The following is a 17,560-nucleotide window of genomic DNA, read 5'->3' as shown; positions in this document are numbered from 1 at the left end:
AATCCTTCTACAAAATATAAATCAAGTGAGGCAAAATAAAAGGCAAAATACAGGAGAAGGGGATGGAAAAAATGATTTAGCAAGTTCACATTTTTTATATGAATATGTGGAATATCTGCTAAGTAACAGGGCATGAAATTTCAACTGTAAACAAAACATCATGCACTGGCTTATGCAACAGACAGGAACGCAGCTTTCAAACGCATACTAGACTTTGGACCTTTCAGGCACCATCCACAATGACATTCAAGAACACTTTCACCAGAGAGCTGAAGAGGGTACTGTCAAGTTCACGGGGGTCAATCAATAAAAGTGCTTCGATGCGAACATGAAGCATACATAGCAGATTTCCCGACATGTGATTGTCAGCGACAGTGTGAATCAGCCCCAGAGGTGCAGTGCCCACAATCCCGTAAGAGCAACAAATAAACCCCCGTCTTTGCCCATCACCAAGACCACCGTTTCCTGTTCCAGCAAGACATAACTGTAACCCCACTGTGACCCCAGATGTTGCGCTCTAGGTAAAGAAGCAGTACAACCACGGGGCTATACTTTACTTTTACCCACCAACTAAGCAACTTCCTCTTCCAGCTTTAATCGCTTCCCTTTATTAGTGTCAACATCGTCAGCACAACGCTTGATTGCTCCCGACCCCGACTGGGAGTCCTGGTCAGAAAACTGGGAAGACGAGTCTTCTGAAGAGGTGGCATCCGGCTGTTTAAAGTCTTTGAGAATCGAATCAGTTGGTGTCGGTACCTCCGTGGTAACCTCTTCTGCGGTATTGACTTCACCAGTGAAAGAATCCAGAACTACGATGATACACGTCATGTTGTCGCATCCTGTGCCATCTCCGAAAGTATTTGGTGCCAAACAATGATCAAAGAGCTGTAAAAGAAAACAACAGACCAGCGGCTTGACCAATAAACTAAATCACAGGACATTTTTTTTTTTTTAATTACCTACCAATATCAGTTGTTGGAAAATTACTTCACACCATCAAAAACTACTTCCTTGTGGAAAAGGTTCTGAGAGTCTCAGTCTGAGAAAAATAACTTCAACAATTTGTGTAGAGGAACAAGCAAGTTTGAGAATCTCCACTAAATAAGTTCTTTAACTTTAACATTATTGATGAATAAAACAACTTCAACTGACAAAGAATCTGTTTTGATGATGAGATAGCAATATCTGCACACCATACCCCAGTACCTAAACTACCTTCTAAATTCTATTACAATTTCAGTTGAAATTGTTTAACCCTGGAGAAATGCAGGCCCTATATATAGGGTGTGAGTCGGGCTACCCGGGAAGCGCGCAGGCCCTATATAAAAAGCATAGATGCTGACCTTTTTCAAAGCAAAATTTCAGTATTTCTTACATGGAAAATGACGTAGTAAATTGCAGGACAAAGTTATAAATAGTGACCAATGATGTTGCAAGTTTTCTTTACCTCATAGAGCGTCTCTTGGCCTAAATATCGATCAATAAAGTGACGCGGTCCAGCTCAACGACTACACACTATGTGTTATCACTTGTTCCGCTGTGCTAATGTTCTAATTGTTGAGTTCATCGCTTTTTGCGCTTTGTTTGTATTTATTTGATTGCTTATTTTTGAATGGCTCATTCTATCAGCTTTGAGAAAAGATATGGTTTTATATGTCTTTCATCATCTGTTGAGCCGTAAATGGTCATTTTTCAATAGCAGGCACACATCTCTGATACCTCAGCTGATACCCCCCCCCCCCCCCCCCGGCCAAACCCCCATGTTTACAACCGATTGGCCGTGGCGGCCAGGCATTTTGGGCGAGTTACTTCCGGTGAAACGCCGAGCGCTTTTAGGGTTAAGATGGCCAGCCATTGCCAATTTTTAAAAAACACACCAAACCCGATTCCGCTTGTCTCTCAGAAAGCCGGTAGATGAAATGGAGCACCGTTTTTTTCCTAAGAAATCAGTGAAAATTCTGTTTGGCTGTACACGACACGACCCGACAAAAGACGTGTCGGTTGGAAAGCCGCTTGCTGCATTTTAGCCAGCCCAGGTGGTCACCCATCAGCCATGGGCCCCGCCGAAGCTTTAAAAAAATTCTAATTTTGAGTTCAGATTAAAAATCTAATGTCATATTCGTAATCAGCGCCCCAAAATTAGCAAAGTCTAGGCGCAAACCATGTGGTTTAAAGGCATATAAACAATTTTACCAATTTTCCTTTCAAACCCATACATTCCTTTTTCTCGCCTTGGGTTCATGTGACATCTCGACCATTTATAGCTCCGTTCAGAGAACACAGCGTGCCATGACAGCGTCTATTGTACACATCCGGGGAATAAGTAGACCAACAGACTACACGTGTCTTTTCCCAACTGTGCGGACACACAAGACGGAAACGACCCGACCAATTTCCCCCCTCCCGACAAAAAATTAGGTCATGTCTGTCCCAAATGGACACAAGCCCTAACACAGTGTCATTGTAATGTAAAAAATATACAAAAGGGAGAATGGAACGTGGCCGTTTATACAGGTGATTGACATAAACAGGTGGCCGTCAGAGCAGGTTTGACTGAACAAGATTTTTGCTGAATCCCTGGACACAAACAAATGTTAGAAACTTTTTGATTGCTGAAATGAAAGATTTCCTCACCTCTTCACAAACTATGGAGGGTTTTTTCCTTTTCTCTGGGTCTCTCAGCTTTTCCAAAACATAGTCTACAACTTCTTGACTGGACATGTAATTCCTGATGAGTAGATGGATATTTGAAATGACACATTGAAAAAGAAAATGCAGAATTAACAATACAACACACAAAAACATCCGACATAACCTACATGATGTCAATTTTCTAAAGCAGAGCAAGAGTTCACTCACGTTTCATTCTATCCAACATGCTGGAAAAAGACAGTAAACTTTTCCAAAGATACAAACACCCATTTAGAAACCAGACCAAACCAGAAGACAATTGCCCATTCACTTATGAATGCAAATGAAACAAAAGTTGTGCGCATGGAAATAAAATTTAAATTACTCACGCTTTGTTTATGGCACTTTGTTTATGACAAACATAAGCTGTAAAACAGAAACAAGAGAGTGGCATCCATATCTAGTAGTTAAGCCTCAGGACCCATAATGATGAGGTTATGGGTTCAGGGCTCGAGGTCAAACATGACAAACATAAGCTGTAAAACAGAAAGAAGAGAGTGGCATCCATATCTAGTAGTTAAGCCTCAGGACCCATAATCATGAGGTTATGGGTTCAGGGCTTGAGGTCAAACATAAGCTGTAAAACAGAAAGAAGAGAGTGGCATCCATATCTAGTAGTTAAGCCTCAGGACCCATAATCATGAGGTTTATGGGTTCAGGGCTTGAGGTCAAACATAAGCTGTAAAACAGAAAGAAGAGAGTGGCATCCATATCTAGTAGTTAAGCCTCAGGACCCATAATGATGAGGTTCAGGGAGGCTCCACTTGGTCTGACATTGTGTGCTTAGCAAGGGCACTTAAAGGGAATGTTCACATTTGGCTCTGTCCTGTCAGAGATAGGGGATCATTTAGGAGGTCAAGCTTCTTCTTGGGCTGATAAACCTAGACAATTTTGCACTTTTCGCCACAAGGGGCATAAAGTATCGAGTTGCAAGGCTTGTTCCATACAATATTGTACTGTGACAATGTGAAACTGCTTCTTGGGAACCAGTTTCTCAACAATTCCCACATTAATCACACATTCTAAATTCAATACTGGTGCTTGCAGGGCCATGATTAGACTCTTCACCTTGCACACAGAAGATGCCAGTTCAATTTTTTAAATGTGGGGATTTGATCTTTATCTTTCGACTAAGATATTGCATCCCATTCAGCTCTAACAGGTCAGGGCTGAAGCAATCTGTCATCTGTCTCTTTAAATGATCAAAATAATGTTGGCAGGAACTTAAAAAACATTTGCAATCATGATTTAGAATCATACGAAATTGTTGCAAATAAAAAGCCAACATATCTGAAAATGAGATGCAAGTCCTCCTCCCGTCAAACTCAAAGAGTAAATAAAAAGCCTTTCAAACAAAACTATCGCTCAGACAATAACACTGTCTTCCTTTTGACTGGAGCGACTCTTTAACGTTGTCATAACTTGAAAAAAAAAAAAAAAAGGGTTGATCATTAACTAACGGTACAGAGTAAGCACATGACACACACATACCAAATGCCGTCACAGGCAATCACCAGGAACTGATCATCTTCGGTCAATTCGGTTGTTTCAATGTCCGGTAATGCTGTGATCATCTGGTCTTTGGCTGGCAATTCCTTATTCCTCTTGTACACATGATCTCCTGTTAACAAAGTCAGTACACGCAATGAAAATATGGACTGTCAAAATTTACATTACAGTTACGTCTAGTGGAGACTTGTAAGTCATCTTTGAAAATGGAAGTAAAAAAGTAAGTCTTGTACTCACTTCTGATAATCACACGACATCGCAATAACATCCTTTAGTGTGTAAATGCAATCATAACGACCATTCATTTTCTTTTTTAAATGTTATTTTTATGCCCCTGTCAACACAATTTTAGATCATTTAGGAGGCAGGCTTCTGACCCTGCCCGTCAGGACCAACCAAGATCAAGAAAAGCTACAAAAAATTCTCCCCCTATCTGGAAGGTGTCCTGCACAAGACAGCCAAGAGCCTGCTACATCACAGTTGCCTGTTCTTCGATTCCACAAACACTTTATTTTCTGTCATATTTGTTTGCTAGGCTCAAAAAGAAGTTATTGAGCTATTCGGTACATATAGCAGTTTACAGTGAGTCAGCTCAAACAGGAAATTAGATAGAGACAATTGGAACAGTGAAAAAAAACAACAACACAACCCTGAGCATGCATAAACAAAGGCACCCATCAATAGAAAAACAAACATTAAAGTGTCTAGAGAAAATCACGCCCCTAACAAAAGCAAAATAGAACATTACCCTCTTTTACCTAAATGTTTCAACAATCCATACAAAAACTTTTCCCATGAACATGACAAGTATTTAATAATCATTGTAAGGAATGAAAAACAATTTGGATAGAATGATACCAAACTAAATATAAAAGCCAAAAAGATATAATATTGAAACCAAAATTGTAAAAACACAAATAGACATCTGAAAAAGAGCAGTCTTCAATTGCTTCTTCTAATCCCTTCACACCCCTCTCCCCACAGCCCAAATACACACTTTCAAGGTCAGTCACACACAAAGGCCTTACCAATTGCTCGGGACAGATTCAAGCCCCCATTGACACGTCCATCAGCAGTCACTTTGCCTCCCGCTTTCTCAATCCTTTCCCTTTCGCAGTCGTCCTCTGGCTTGTGGTCAAATGATAGCTCCACAGCTTTGCCGGCACGGGCCAGCACACATCTCGAGTCCCCAGCATTGGCCACGATCACTTTTTTGTCTTGCATCAGAACAACACAGGCAGTGCAGCCACTGTCTGAACCAGGCTGATTGGGAAAATGAGAACAAAATAAGAGAAAGTTGAAATAAATACCTGACGAGTTTAATTTAGTTTGAGTAAAGAGAAACACACTACACAGTAACGGTCACTCAGTGCAGCGAGAAAGCAAAACAGACATGTGCAACAAATTGAGAGAAAAGAAGAGAGCCCAACAGTTCCAACCATGACCATCTAAAAGATTTGAGAAAAGTACTTGTCAGTTACAGATCATTTAGATTCATCAATACTTTATGAGAAGAGGAGTGAAAGGTGTACTTCTCACTTCTCAGTAATCCCACTGAAGAATTTTCTACAAACACCCTCATTACCTTAGAACAGTTAATTAAAGGACAAGAGTTATTAAATTATTAATGCCATTCTGATCTTGCTTTGCACGGTGAACAAACAAATTTGGAGGTACTAATTTTTCTTGTGACAGCTGCAATGGTTCTTAGAGGAAGGACCAAGAAGATGGAAAAACCCATCATAAGCACTGAACAGAAGGAAAAGGGTGACGTTCTGTCACTATGGAATATCATCTACAGCACAGGTGTCAAACTAAAGGACTGCAGGCTGCATCCAGCCCAGCAAACAACCTGTCACTATGGAATATCATCTACAGCACAGGTGTCAAACTAAACGACTGCAGGCTGCATCCAGCCCAGCAAACAACCTGTCACTATGGAATATCATCTACAGCACAGGTGTCAAACTAAACGACTGCAGGCTGCATCCAGCCCAGCAAATAATTACATCCCGCCTGCAAGAATAAACAAACTTGTTGCCAAAAAAATAATAATTGTCAAATATCCAGCTCTAACAAACGGGCATAAGAGTGAATATAGGTATTCCTTGATTTACTATTATTTCAACTTTTGTCTTTGTTCATTCATATTGCTGTTTTAAAAAATTAAGCTTCACACTGCCAAATAAATGTTGATCCCGTTAGACCCACAACTTTTAGTGTGACTTGAGTTTGACCCCCTGTGCAATTGAGTTAACTATCTTGTCTTCTAGTCACAACTCAAAAACCCTTCTTTAAGTTGCAGAAACTTGACAAAATGTACTTCCTCTCTATCATACTCACTTCTTCATTTGACATATCCATTAAAGGCACATCTTCATCATTTTCATTTTCTTCCTCCTCTTCATCATCATCGTCGTCGTCGTCGTCATCATCATCACTTGAAAAGACAAACGATTGTAAATATATGGGCTGCATTTAACGAATGGAAATACAATTTTTGTTGCTGTACATAAAAAGGAGCATGGACTGAAACAAGTTTGCTATTAAAAAGAAAATCATATTACTTTATAAATGTTTGAAAATTAGGTTGTTTGTTGTTTACAGGACATTGAAGGATCCTTTGTCGCCAAAATAAGAATATCACAAAATTTGTACTTTTGAGTGCCCATGTCAGTCACCAAGTAACAAAGCACACGAATCAAAGGCCAATGAAAACAATGTACCTCATATCTTCCCACATATCGCCTTCCTCTTCATCGTCGTCATCATCGCTAGAATCCATCGCCCCATCTAGAGCAATCTCAGCAGCTGCCTTTATTTTACTGGACCGCGCACCAGAGCCAGAACCAGAAGCAGACACTTCCTCCTGAAACACAAGTACATGAGACACTGGTTAAAGTTTGCTTAGCTTGAACGTGGACAGGCACATCTCTACATCTCTACTGGTTGATGGTCATTAAGAGCAAGGAAAAGAAAAAAGAGTGACAGGCAGGGAAAAAAAAAAAACCACAGAAAGAAAAGAAGTTGTAACCACCAGTGGTGCGCTCCAACATTGCGTATGGGACACATGAGGCTTTCTAAGTTTACAACCTTGAAGAGAACCACAATGAACAGTTTCAAAAATCCATAAAGATTCCTAATTTCAAAACAAACAAAATTCTTATAGTATAAATTATTTCAAATGAAGAGTCCATTGGAAAAACGAGCTTAGTCACAACAAACTGGAAATTTTGAGGGTGTCAATTTTAATAGCTTGTGGGCTCATAACTTTATACTTGTTAGATTGGTGGTTTATTGTTATGTTTGTTCAATGGTAAATCTAACAGCAATAATTAACGAACAGTTGAACAGATACAATTTTATGAGTCAACAAGTGGTTAAAATTGATATCCTCACGATTTTCAGTCTGCGACTATTCCAGACTTTCCCGTGGACTCCACAAATGTCGCCTATTTCTTCTCCACTTCAAGACAACAACAAAACATAATAGTACCAGTTTCAAGTGGCACAGATGTATCTTTCTTTGGTTTTAACTTAATTTTCAATATGCAATTAGATTCGAACCTGCTATTACAGCCACCTGTAAGAATGGCCACGATCCATTCCCCCCTTTTGTTTTTTCTATAAAATAACACTAAAAAAAAATGACAACTTGTCCAACGCCACCACAGCCACGATATTTTATCAACTAAAAACAAAACAAAAAAAACCCTGTCCTAGATGGTCAAGCCCAACCCTTTGTCTTAAGTCATATACTGGCCCCTGATGCTGTTGACAAGGTGTCATAATCCATTCACCTGTCGTTACTGTTAGTCCCTCCAATAAATGAACCGATCATGTTGCGTAGGTCCCTCCCACTGTCTACCCAAGTGACCACTCAGTAAAAATTTTCAGCTGCCGGTGAAGGAGATGTTGTGATCCATCATAACCTGCAAGCCTTGTCTTCAACTCTGACAATGCCAAAATCACAATTGAGAGGAGCAGTCGTTCTGTTTACCCAGTCCATAGCAAGGACATCAACATGAACTTGAGACAGAAGTCTTTTTTTTTTTCAGTAGAGGTTTTACGGCGCTCGCAACTGCATAAGGTCATATGAGCGCCAGAAGATTAGAGGTGTTACAAGGGAGTAACAAACATAAAAAAGGAGGGGAGCTAAAGGCGATAGATGTGTGATAGGAACGAAGGAGCAAACCACACCAGAGCACCCGCAAACCAACCACAAAATTTGTTGACACACAAACACCAAATATATATAATATATATCAGCAACAAACTCACAGTTTTCGAACGAGACCCAGAGCTCCCAGCATCAGTACTACTGTCTGCTGCAGAAGAACTGGCCACAGCACTGGCATCTGATGACTTCACCGAGGAAAGGGCAGCGCTGCTACCGCACTCAGTCGTAGAAGAAGGCTCACTTGTTTTATCTATGTTATTGTTATTAGTCCGACTATTTTTATCCTCTTCATCACGCTCACTTTTGTCTGTTTGGGAGGAAACTGTCCCATTAGAATTCTTATCCTCTAATCCGTTTGGCACGGGATTAGAGCTAGGGCTCAACTCTGCTGCAGAAGACGATGAAGACGATGATGAAGACGATGATGATGGGACACACGTGGAAGCAGTATTTTGTGAAGATGATGACGACGCAGATCCATTTCCCACCCCTTGACTAGAATCTCCAGTAGCCACCTTGGATGTTCCCTTTCCTTTGAGAGCTGGATGTGCCCCACTGGTACCAGCACCTTGAGGGTCCTCAGGCTTGGTCATCTCGTACTGTGCAAGCAGCTCATCTAGAGGCATATTAGCTTCCTCCTTCAGTCTGTCTGTTTCTGTTCGTCCTACAGGATCATCTGATGAGTCATGGGAACCAAAGCTTACAATGAGTACACACTTTCAGGTGTAAAAACAACAGAAATATCCAAACAATATATTCAAAAACATCTATGAACAAACAAAATTGAATCTAAAGCTTCCTTGAAAATAATCTAAAATATGGTGCCCCTGGACTGAGACTGCCAGTCCAAGAACTCTGAACAGAGTATAAAAGTGCTAATGACAGTGAAAGCACGTGTGCACAATTTAGGTCTTCAAAATTTCAAACCCCTTTTGGGATAGCCTATCAATTTACCCCCCCCCCCCAAAAAAAAATCCTGCTTCTCCTATACAACCCCAGTTCCAGGAAAGAAAAGGATATCTTAAGTCAGGTGCAATATAATATTGTTGGTGTTTGAATGTGTGTGCAGTATCTTTTTCGTTGTTTGTTTGTTTGGTTTTTTTGGAGAGAGGGAGAGGGAGAGAGAAAGATAGAGAGAAGGGGAGGGGAGAAGATGATCGCTATTATGATATATAGAACCATATGGTGCTCATGGTCTTTGTATTGTTCGATGAGAAATTCACATTACTTCACTTATCAAAAAGTGCAAAATTAATTTGCCACAGCCCAGAAAAGAGGCATCATTCAATGATTCATGGAGAATTGCTATGTCGTGTGTGTCCAATTTGCCAAAAATCAGAATCTATTCTCATATTTATCAGTGTTATTCATTTTCCGTTTATTGTGGTATTCTAGTGAGAATAATTTTGTTTTAATGTTTTTCTATAACAGTCAAAAGAAAGGAACCATACCCTCATCCTCCTCATCTTCATTATCATCTTTTCCTGCAAGCTCCTTCAGTTCTTTGATGACATCATCTTTAGTAAGGGTGGCATCAAATGCCAGGAATGCACTTTTGATGATCTTTCCCGGATCCTCTGTCTTTTCTTGTGAATTGATGAGAAGTTTAACAAAATCTGGAAAATGCCTCTCGCAGTACTTGGCAACCTCTGATCCTGTTGATGATATCATGAAGTAGGACATGCTGTCAGAAACCAACATCTCAAGTAAAGACACAAATCTACTTGAGGCAAGATGCAAACCTTCAACATGGAATCTCCTCAATGGTAACAGCAAATCATCTGTTATAGTAACAATGGTAACGGCAAATCATCTGTTATAGTAACAATGGTAACGGCAAATCATCTGTTATAGTAACAATGGTAACGGCAAATCATCTGTTATAGTAACAATGGTAACCGCAAATCATCTGTTATAGTAACAATGGTAACCGCAAATCATCTGTTATAGTAACAATGGTAACCGCAAACCATCTGTTATAGTAACAAAGAAAACAAGAAACTGTATGTAGTGGGACTGAATTTGGCCTTCTTCTGTTCAAGCAACACCTCTAAACCTAAAACCACGCTAAATCTGAAAAACTTTGGTGTTCTCACAAATTTTGGTTTAACCCCTTCGATGTGCAGGTAAATAGGCCCCTGTGCCGGGGGAAATCCCATGAATCAAGGCTGCTCAGGGGTGACCCCACTCTACCTCCCGTAACTTTTTAAATTCATATTTTCTCAAGAATTTCTGCATGTACATTCAGCATTGAACCCCATTTCTATTGATATAATTTTGGGGTGGCTTCATAAGGAGATAGATGGAGAAAAGTCGGCGTTACCAAAAAAAAGGGGAATACATGTTGTGTGAATGTCTGCAGGTAAAGAGGAAGTGACAAGAGGCTTTTCCTACCTTACACAACGCTTGTACAATCCACATATATATATATGTGTGTGTGTGTGTGAGGTAGCGTGCTGGAATCAGGCTCCCGTCAATTTTTGGGCATATAGAGTTATTGGCATCATCTTAAAGCTTCTTCACTCGTCTTTATTTGGATGAAAAAATTATCCATTTACCTTGAATACAAATCGAGAATTTGCAAAAGAAGGAGGTGGGGGTTATCTGTTTTCAGAGATAAAATTAGTGAGAAAACGGCCGCCAAAGATTAGTTATTTCTTTAGCTTAAGAGTCCGTGGTCATTTTTTGCGTATTTAATCAACGTGTTTCAGAAAAATCCACACAGAAATGAGTTCTTTAAATTACATGAAAGGTGTTGAGCCAAAAAACAAAAATTTGATAAAAATTCACAAACCTGCGGAAAAATGCATGTTTCTTCGCTCGGATTATTTTGACAAGAGCCTGATTCCACCACACTGCCTCACACACACACAAACACACACACACACACACACACACATATAATATATATAAACAGCACTGTACAGTTACAAATTATGCGCATGTAAAGAACTCTTTTAGTCTTATAACAAGAAACTGAATATATACTTCATAAATGTAGTACAATTCTTACCTCCATGTCCATCATATACAGCAAAGAAGGATGTCTTTGATTTTGAATCAAACTCTGGAATGCAGTTATGGGCATCCTGGCCAGAGAGAAAAGGTTGGAAGACAATGAATAAATATACAACTTTTTGCGTAAAACAACGTCATCATCTTTCACATTTGGACAAATTACCATTTCATGATATAAATAGATCCAGAAGAACAAGGACACGACCATATAAGATCCAAGTCACCCATCCTGGAGAGGAACAACGGATATCAATTGTTATAAACACTATACACATTACGCTATAAAAACATATTTATCACCGAAACAGGAAAAATGGGATGGTGTCAAAATATCTTTTTTCATTCAGTTGCGCTAAAATTTCTCCCTCTGGTTGGGCAATGATTTAAAAAAGCATCAAATATGATTATTTCCATCAGGAAGCAGGGTTTTGTGTAAAAATGAGCTCATTTGAAAAGTATGAAAAGGTGTTTGCATTGAAAGATGAAAGTCCATCTATGGTCCCTACAAGTTTGATTTATTCTGCCATGATGAACACCCAGACTTTCAGATGAATGCTATATTGGCGCATGACGTCCTTTTGATGTTTCATTTTCTTTTTTGTCGCCTTACAATCATTATTATTAGTAAAATATTAATTATGTATGTTTGTTTGTTTGTTTGTTTATTATAGGGTTTTATGGCGCTCGCAACTGCATAAGGTCATATGAGCGCGCGGGACACACCTAATACTTTTTCGTTGGTGGGAAATTTTGAATTTTGCCCGGGTGGCGACCGAAGCCTACTCTTATCGATTTTAGACCACCAAGGGATCTTTAACGTGCGCAACTTGCACACAGGCCCTCCGAGATTTTTCGCCCTTGTCCGAGAAGGCTAGGTGTAGATCTTTCCTACCAGAAGATCAGGGGTGTTGCAGAAAGACAGCAGTTAGGAGGAGCCAAGGAGTAGCAGTAGAAAGGTTGCAGAAAGAGTCAGGAGCCCAGAGGAGGGGGCAAAGGAGGTGAGGGGGTGGGGGCAGAAAGTGGAAATGAAAGCAGACAACAGAACATTGTTAGAGATCAGGAAAGAATGTGAAAGGAGACAATTTTAGAAAAGACAATTTTTTGGTCGCTACCCGGAATCGAACCTGGGACCTTTGAATGAGAGGCCAACACCTTAACCTCTAGGCCACGAGAGCCCCCATTATGTACGTACTGTGGTTGGACTTTGCTTACTTTATGACACTGGGTACCACTATGACAAGTGGAAAATTACGTTGTTAAACATGTCATGCTGATTTTTGCCATGCAACTCTCTCCAAGTGATTTTTTTTTTGGGGGGTGGGGTGTAATTGTTTTACGGCACTCGCAACTACATCATAAGGTCATATATGAGCACGCAAGACAGCCTCCTAATTAGGACCGGTATCGTATCGTTTCGTGTCTTTTAGCGTCTTTACGTGTCTATTCACGTCTTTTTGCAGTTTTGTAAAACCGGGTGAATAGGGCCTACATCATAGCACCCCGGGTAACTTTTGTCAAAATCAACAAAGTAAAACCAAAGTTAATTAATGTTTTAGATTAGAAAAATCAACAAAGTAAAGCCATAGTTAATTAATGTTTTAGATTAGATCTAGATTTACTAAGTTTGTAGCTGTATTATTAGTGTTATTCATTAGTTCATGCCCTATCATCATCATCATCACTCTGCGCCCCTCAGGGACTCATGCATGCAGGTCTAGATTCATTTGTCAGTGCGATCACTCATCATTTCATTCCGTTCTACATCACCGTCTTGTGTTTTCCATTTCATTTCAGTTGATGTCGTCATCACTTGTAACCCCGTTGAATTATTAAAAGTTCATTGATGTTATCCGACAAGTGATGAGTCATTCTTTATGAATATATTTAACATCTCCTCTGGCTCTGGTCTTTATTTAAAGCAAGTGGCTATTCTCCGGCGTCATGTATACTCGCTCATGTCGCTTCTCTTCAGCTTTCCATCTCCCCTGTCGGGCACGTTATGGCCAGTATAGTATTGTTGCAACTGAGTTCAGTGCCAGATGCATCTTCTTGTACATCTGGTAGTGACTGAGGCTTGTTGGCACTTCTGGTGCTGTCACCTCTGACATAGAAATTCCTCCTTATTTCGTCACTGGAGCTTTCATGAAGTAGTGGCTGCGTGTCCACCAATGGTGAATCTCATTCTGAAGAAATGCCGACCCTGATGAGTGTTTGTTAAGGCCATAATGTGCCGACAGGGGAGATGGAAAGCTGTGGAGAAGCGACATACCTGTGCAAATATACATGACGCCGGAGAATAGCTATCGATCTATTGACCGGCACGGAGCGGAGCGGGAGAATAGCCACTTGCTTATTGGCTTATTTAAAAACTATCAAAACTTCTCAAAAAAATAGTAAACTAGATAATCATAATGCTGAATGATAGCCTAATAAAAACAAGATAATTTCTTGGTAAATTTGGCTGTAGTTATTCGCACAGGGTGTGTGAATACTATGAAATTTTATTCGCACAGGGTGTGCGAATACTATGAAGTTATATTCGCACAGGGTGTTTCAAAAGAAGGATGGAAATTGGGCCTACCATTTCCTCTTTTTTTCCCCCCTCATCGCGCAAGGACAAAGATCTTAGGGGCTGGATTGAACCAGAGAGTTGATTGAACTTTGGTGGACCCGCCGTGTTTTTATGTATTAATGCGCACTAGGCAAACAACGGACTTATACTTAGGCCTATACATTCATGGGTCCTAATCGACCGCTACGCGAAATAGTTCCCGCCGACGCGAGGAGGAGTGAGTGAGGGCTGCGAGTAGTACTAGCTGCGAGAATACCACGAGAGAGAGAGAGAGATAGAGAGAGAGAAGGGGGGACGAGACAAAGTTGTAAACGGACCTGCATTTTATTATCCGAATCACTGAAGAGATCGAAGTCCGGAATATCTAGGCGTCGGATGAGGACGTTTACCGCAGGAACAGGCGCAGGGTTCTCACTATTATATTAGTATTACTTGATCCCAGCCACTGTTTCTTTTTAAGGGGAGGCAGTGGAGGGAGACCAGAAGTGGATGATGGACCACCAGGTTCCTGATTTTCTTGATTACATGTCGTAGGCTTATTTTTGCTCCTTTTCTCTTGAGGGGGAGGCAGCGGAGGGAGACCAGAAGTGGAGGATGGACCAGCAGGTTCCTGTTTTTCTGAATTAGTAGTAGTACGCTAATTTTTGGTGGACCGCACCTTCTGCACTTAAGTTATTAGGATACTTATAGATCTAGTATTCGACATTCAGGGGGGGGGGGGGGCCTGCCACATGCAAATCATTTATAATAAACAGAAAAGTGGACCAGGAACATTTTATAGTTTGCTCTGCCCAAGAACTTTACTTTATAGTGGACCCACATTGCCAGCCTAGGCTAGGTTTAAGAGGTACCATGAGACTAATTAGAGACGATAGAGGCACGGGTGAAGTTTACCAGACCAGTGAAAAGAGGGGGAGACATGGTGGAGGTATCTAGATTTGTTTCTAACGTGTACTGTAGCTATGCTGTCTTCTCAATTCAGTTCAGACTTTTTCTTCTCTTCGCTTACTTGGGCCAAGACTTGTCCGTAGCCTAGATTCTAGGAGAAATGGAGAATCGGGAAGGATTTTTACCTGTCCTGTACCGTGGTCTCCATCCGTATTAGATCTAGATCTAATATACATGATGAATAACAAGCAAGCATAGAATGACCATTCCTTTCTTTTTTAAAAATTCTTCCACTCACACCAGAATCTACTCTTAAATATCTAGATCCACATTAGATAAAGAAAAATACATACATATGTGTATAGTCTGTATTTAGTAACCCATCATCATCATGCCCATGTAGATCATAGTGGGAACAATAGATCTAGACATCTAATGGGCATGTCTGTTCTCAGTGTCACTGGGAATAGTTTCTTGGCCTCATCCAAGTGACACGGGAACAATTCTGGCCTATTCCTAGTGCTTTCCAAAATTAAAAGCCTTAGCCTAAAACTAAAGGTGGGATACCTGGGTGTGACAAATGAGGTCCAAAATCAACTTTATGTAGTAACTCTGTAGTAATACATCATACTATTTATGGCCGAATGATTGCAGTTTTACTTTTAGGGACTGTTCACAAAGACCCCACCCCTCTTGTCACCTTTCCCAGGACACCCCCCCCCCCCCCTCAAGTTGCCGTCAACCAAAATTATGTACACATGTGTACGTTTAGATAGAACTTGTACAGGGTGCATTTGCACCTTTGATTTTTTTTTTTATTGTTTATTAATTTAAAGAATACAATAATGGTGGTGCTGCCCCTGCTTGCGGCTTGCACTGGAACCGGATCGACTGGTACACGTATACAGTACAGCACTCAAGGGGTCTGTTTGGCCAATTTTGGTGGATCGTGTCACCACAAATTTTGTGTTAGTACTTTCATACTCTTTCAGAGCCTCTGTGAACTCTGAAAAGCTCTTGAACTTGGCTCCCACGTCCATGCTGAATAGATCTAGAAAAACTAGAACTAGATCTAGGTGTTGAGTAATTTCAGATTTGCGATGCAATAGCCTTGGGGCCAACAGAACGCTACTGGCAAGGTTCCCTCAGGGCTCTGTTTTGAAAAATGAAAATGCCACGCAGGTAAACTTATTATATAGGCCAAGACTGCCTAGTTTCGCGGACTCTCGCGGCAATTGCCAATCTCGCGCAGCGATCTCGCACAGCGTTCGCAGCACGCAACGATCTCGCGCAGCGCACAGGTCGGGTCGACCCTGTGCAAATATAATTATTTTTTATTCGCACACCCTGTGCGACTAATATTAATTCTTATGCGCACACCCGGTGCGAATAATATTATTTCTTATGCGCACACCCGGTGCGAATAATATTATTTCTTATGCGCACACGCGGTGCGAATAATATTATTTCTTATGCGCACACCCAGTGCGAATAACCACTTACCGTGACTTACGGTAAATTTATAGAAACACTCCCATGGCAATTGACAAAAATGGACAGCAGCGTCAATTGCCACCGAGTAAATTGGAGCTCTTTTGCGTTGGTGAGTAGATCTAGCCTATTGTGCTTGATTGCTCGGTGTTGTGCGTTCGCCTTTCTGTCCCTCTGTCTGTGCATGTGTCTTTTCCTGACCCCCGTCCCCCAGATTTATGTTCCCAGCTATATAAAATAAATTTCTGCTTGAGTTTGTGTGCGTTTGTAACCTTCTACTTTTCTAAAATTGACTGTATTGGTTCTACACCGAAGTGTAGGCTAAGGCTAACCTAGATCGAGGCCTAAGTCATAAGTCTCATTGAAATCACGCCAAGTTGGTACCATAACCGTAGCCCTCTAGACTAGATCTAAAATCTAGATCTAGATCTAGATCTAGATCTAGATCTAGATGCTCGTCCAATGAAATTAGATCCGCCCAAGTAGAGAAAAAATTTACCCATTAGACACACATTATGAATAGAAAGCTAAAGATAGTGTTGTTCTCAGACTTGACACCGCTTCACTCAGTCTCAGTGGTCAGTGGCAATTGACGTTTCTGTCAATTATTGTCATTTGCCACCGCTTCGGCTTCACTCAGTGGCGAATGACGCTACCGTTTATAAACATAGACTATACTATAGCCTATTCCATTGAACAGCATTAAATAGTTAAAAGCAAAGGCATTTCACTTAAAACAATCCCTAACAACTAAACCTAAATAAGTACAGCTACTATCGTCATCGTCATCACGGAAGGGTCATCACAACATCAGATTCAGACGAATTTTAAGACGAACCTCTTGAGTTATCCTCCAACCTTGCATCGACGAAGCGCCATAGCAAAAACTTGCACATTGTTCATCTATGGATTCTTTCTCGGTTATAGGTGATGAAAGGTATACTCCCATCTTGAAAAGTGTAAATCAAACAAAATATGTTCAATTCATCCCTGAATTCAGGTAAACGAACTGTGCATCTACACGTGAAAATGTGCGTCGTCCGCGGAAACACCATTAATTTACCGGAAGTTTATAAAGTAGAGCTCTTTTGGATATGAAATACACAAATGGAAAGAGAGAACAATGGAAAACGCGTCTTGCACTGCAGTGCAGGCCAGACTGCAAAAACGAAAAATGAGGTCAAACTAGGCTACCCCTGCCCATCTCCCCC

At 40.6% G+C, this 17,560-nt stretch overlaps 1 protein-coding gene across 1 annotated transcript; it reads right to left on the bottom strand.

Annotated features, from left to right (window-relative positions):
- Positions 1-567: 567 nt before the first annotated feature.
- LOC101847443 (protein phosphatase 1G) lies at positions 568-17,434 on the bottom strand. The gene is made up of 10 exons (XM_005105050.3): positions 17,188-17,434; positions 11,394-11,469; positions 9,832-10,035; positions 8,482-9,056; positions 6,927-7,069; positions 6,544-6,640; positions 5,229-5,463; positions 4,183-4,312; positions 2,635-2,728; positions 568-885 (listed from the first exon to the last, which is right to left on the bottom strand). The coding sequence occupies exons 1-10, from the start codon at positions 17,296-17,298 to the stop codon at positions 571-573; spliced, it is 1,980 nt and encodes a 659-aa protein (XP_005105107.1). The 5' UTR covers positions 17,299-17,434; the 3' UTR covers positions 568-570.
- Between the last annotated feature and the right edge of the window lie 126 nt (positions 17,435-17,560).

Source organism: Aplysia californica, unplaced genomic scaffold, assembly GCF_000002075.1.
Source record: "Aplysia californica isolate F4 #8 unplaced genomic scaffold, AplCal3.0 scaffold00450, whole genome shotgun sequence".
NCBI classification, from domain to species: Eukaryota; Metazoa; Mollusca; class Gastropoda; order Aplysiida; family Aplysiidae; genus Aplysia; species Aplysia californica.
Note: the sequence above shows the minus strand (reverse complement) of the source record. Positions and strands in the feature narration are given on the sequence as shown.

Bases quoted from the DNA above. Each gene is read 5' to 3' on its own strand.
- LOC101847443 (XM_005105050.3), bottom strand. From the start codon at position 17,298: ATGGGAGTATACCTTTCATCACCTATAACCGAGAAAGAATCCATAGAT. The intron at 11,470-17,187 runs GTTCGTCTTAAA...CTCTCTGGCCAG, and splicing joins GTTGGAGGATAACTCAAGAG to GATGCCCATAACTGCATTCC. The intron at 2,729-4,182 runs GTATGTGTGTGT...TCTACTCATCAG, and splicing joins ATTGCCTGTGACGGCATTTG to GAATTACATGTCCAGTCAAG.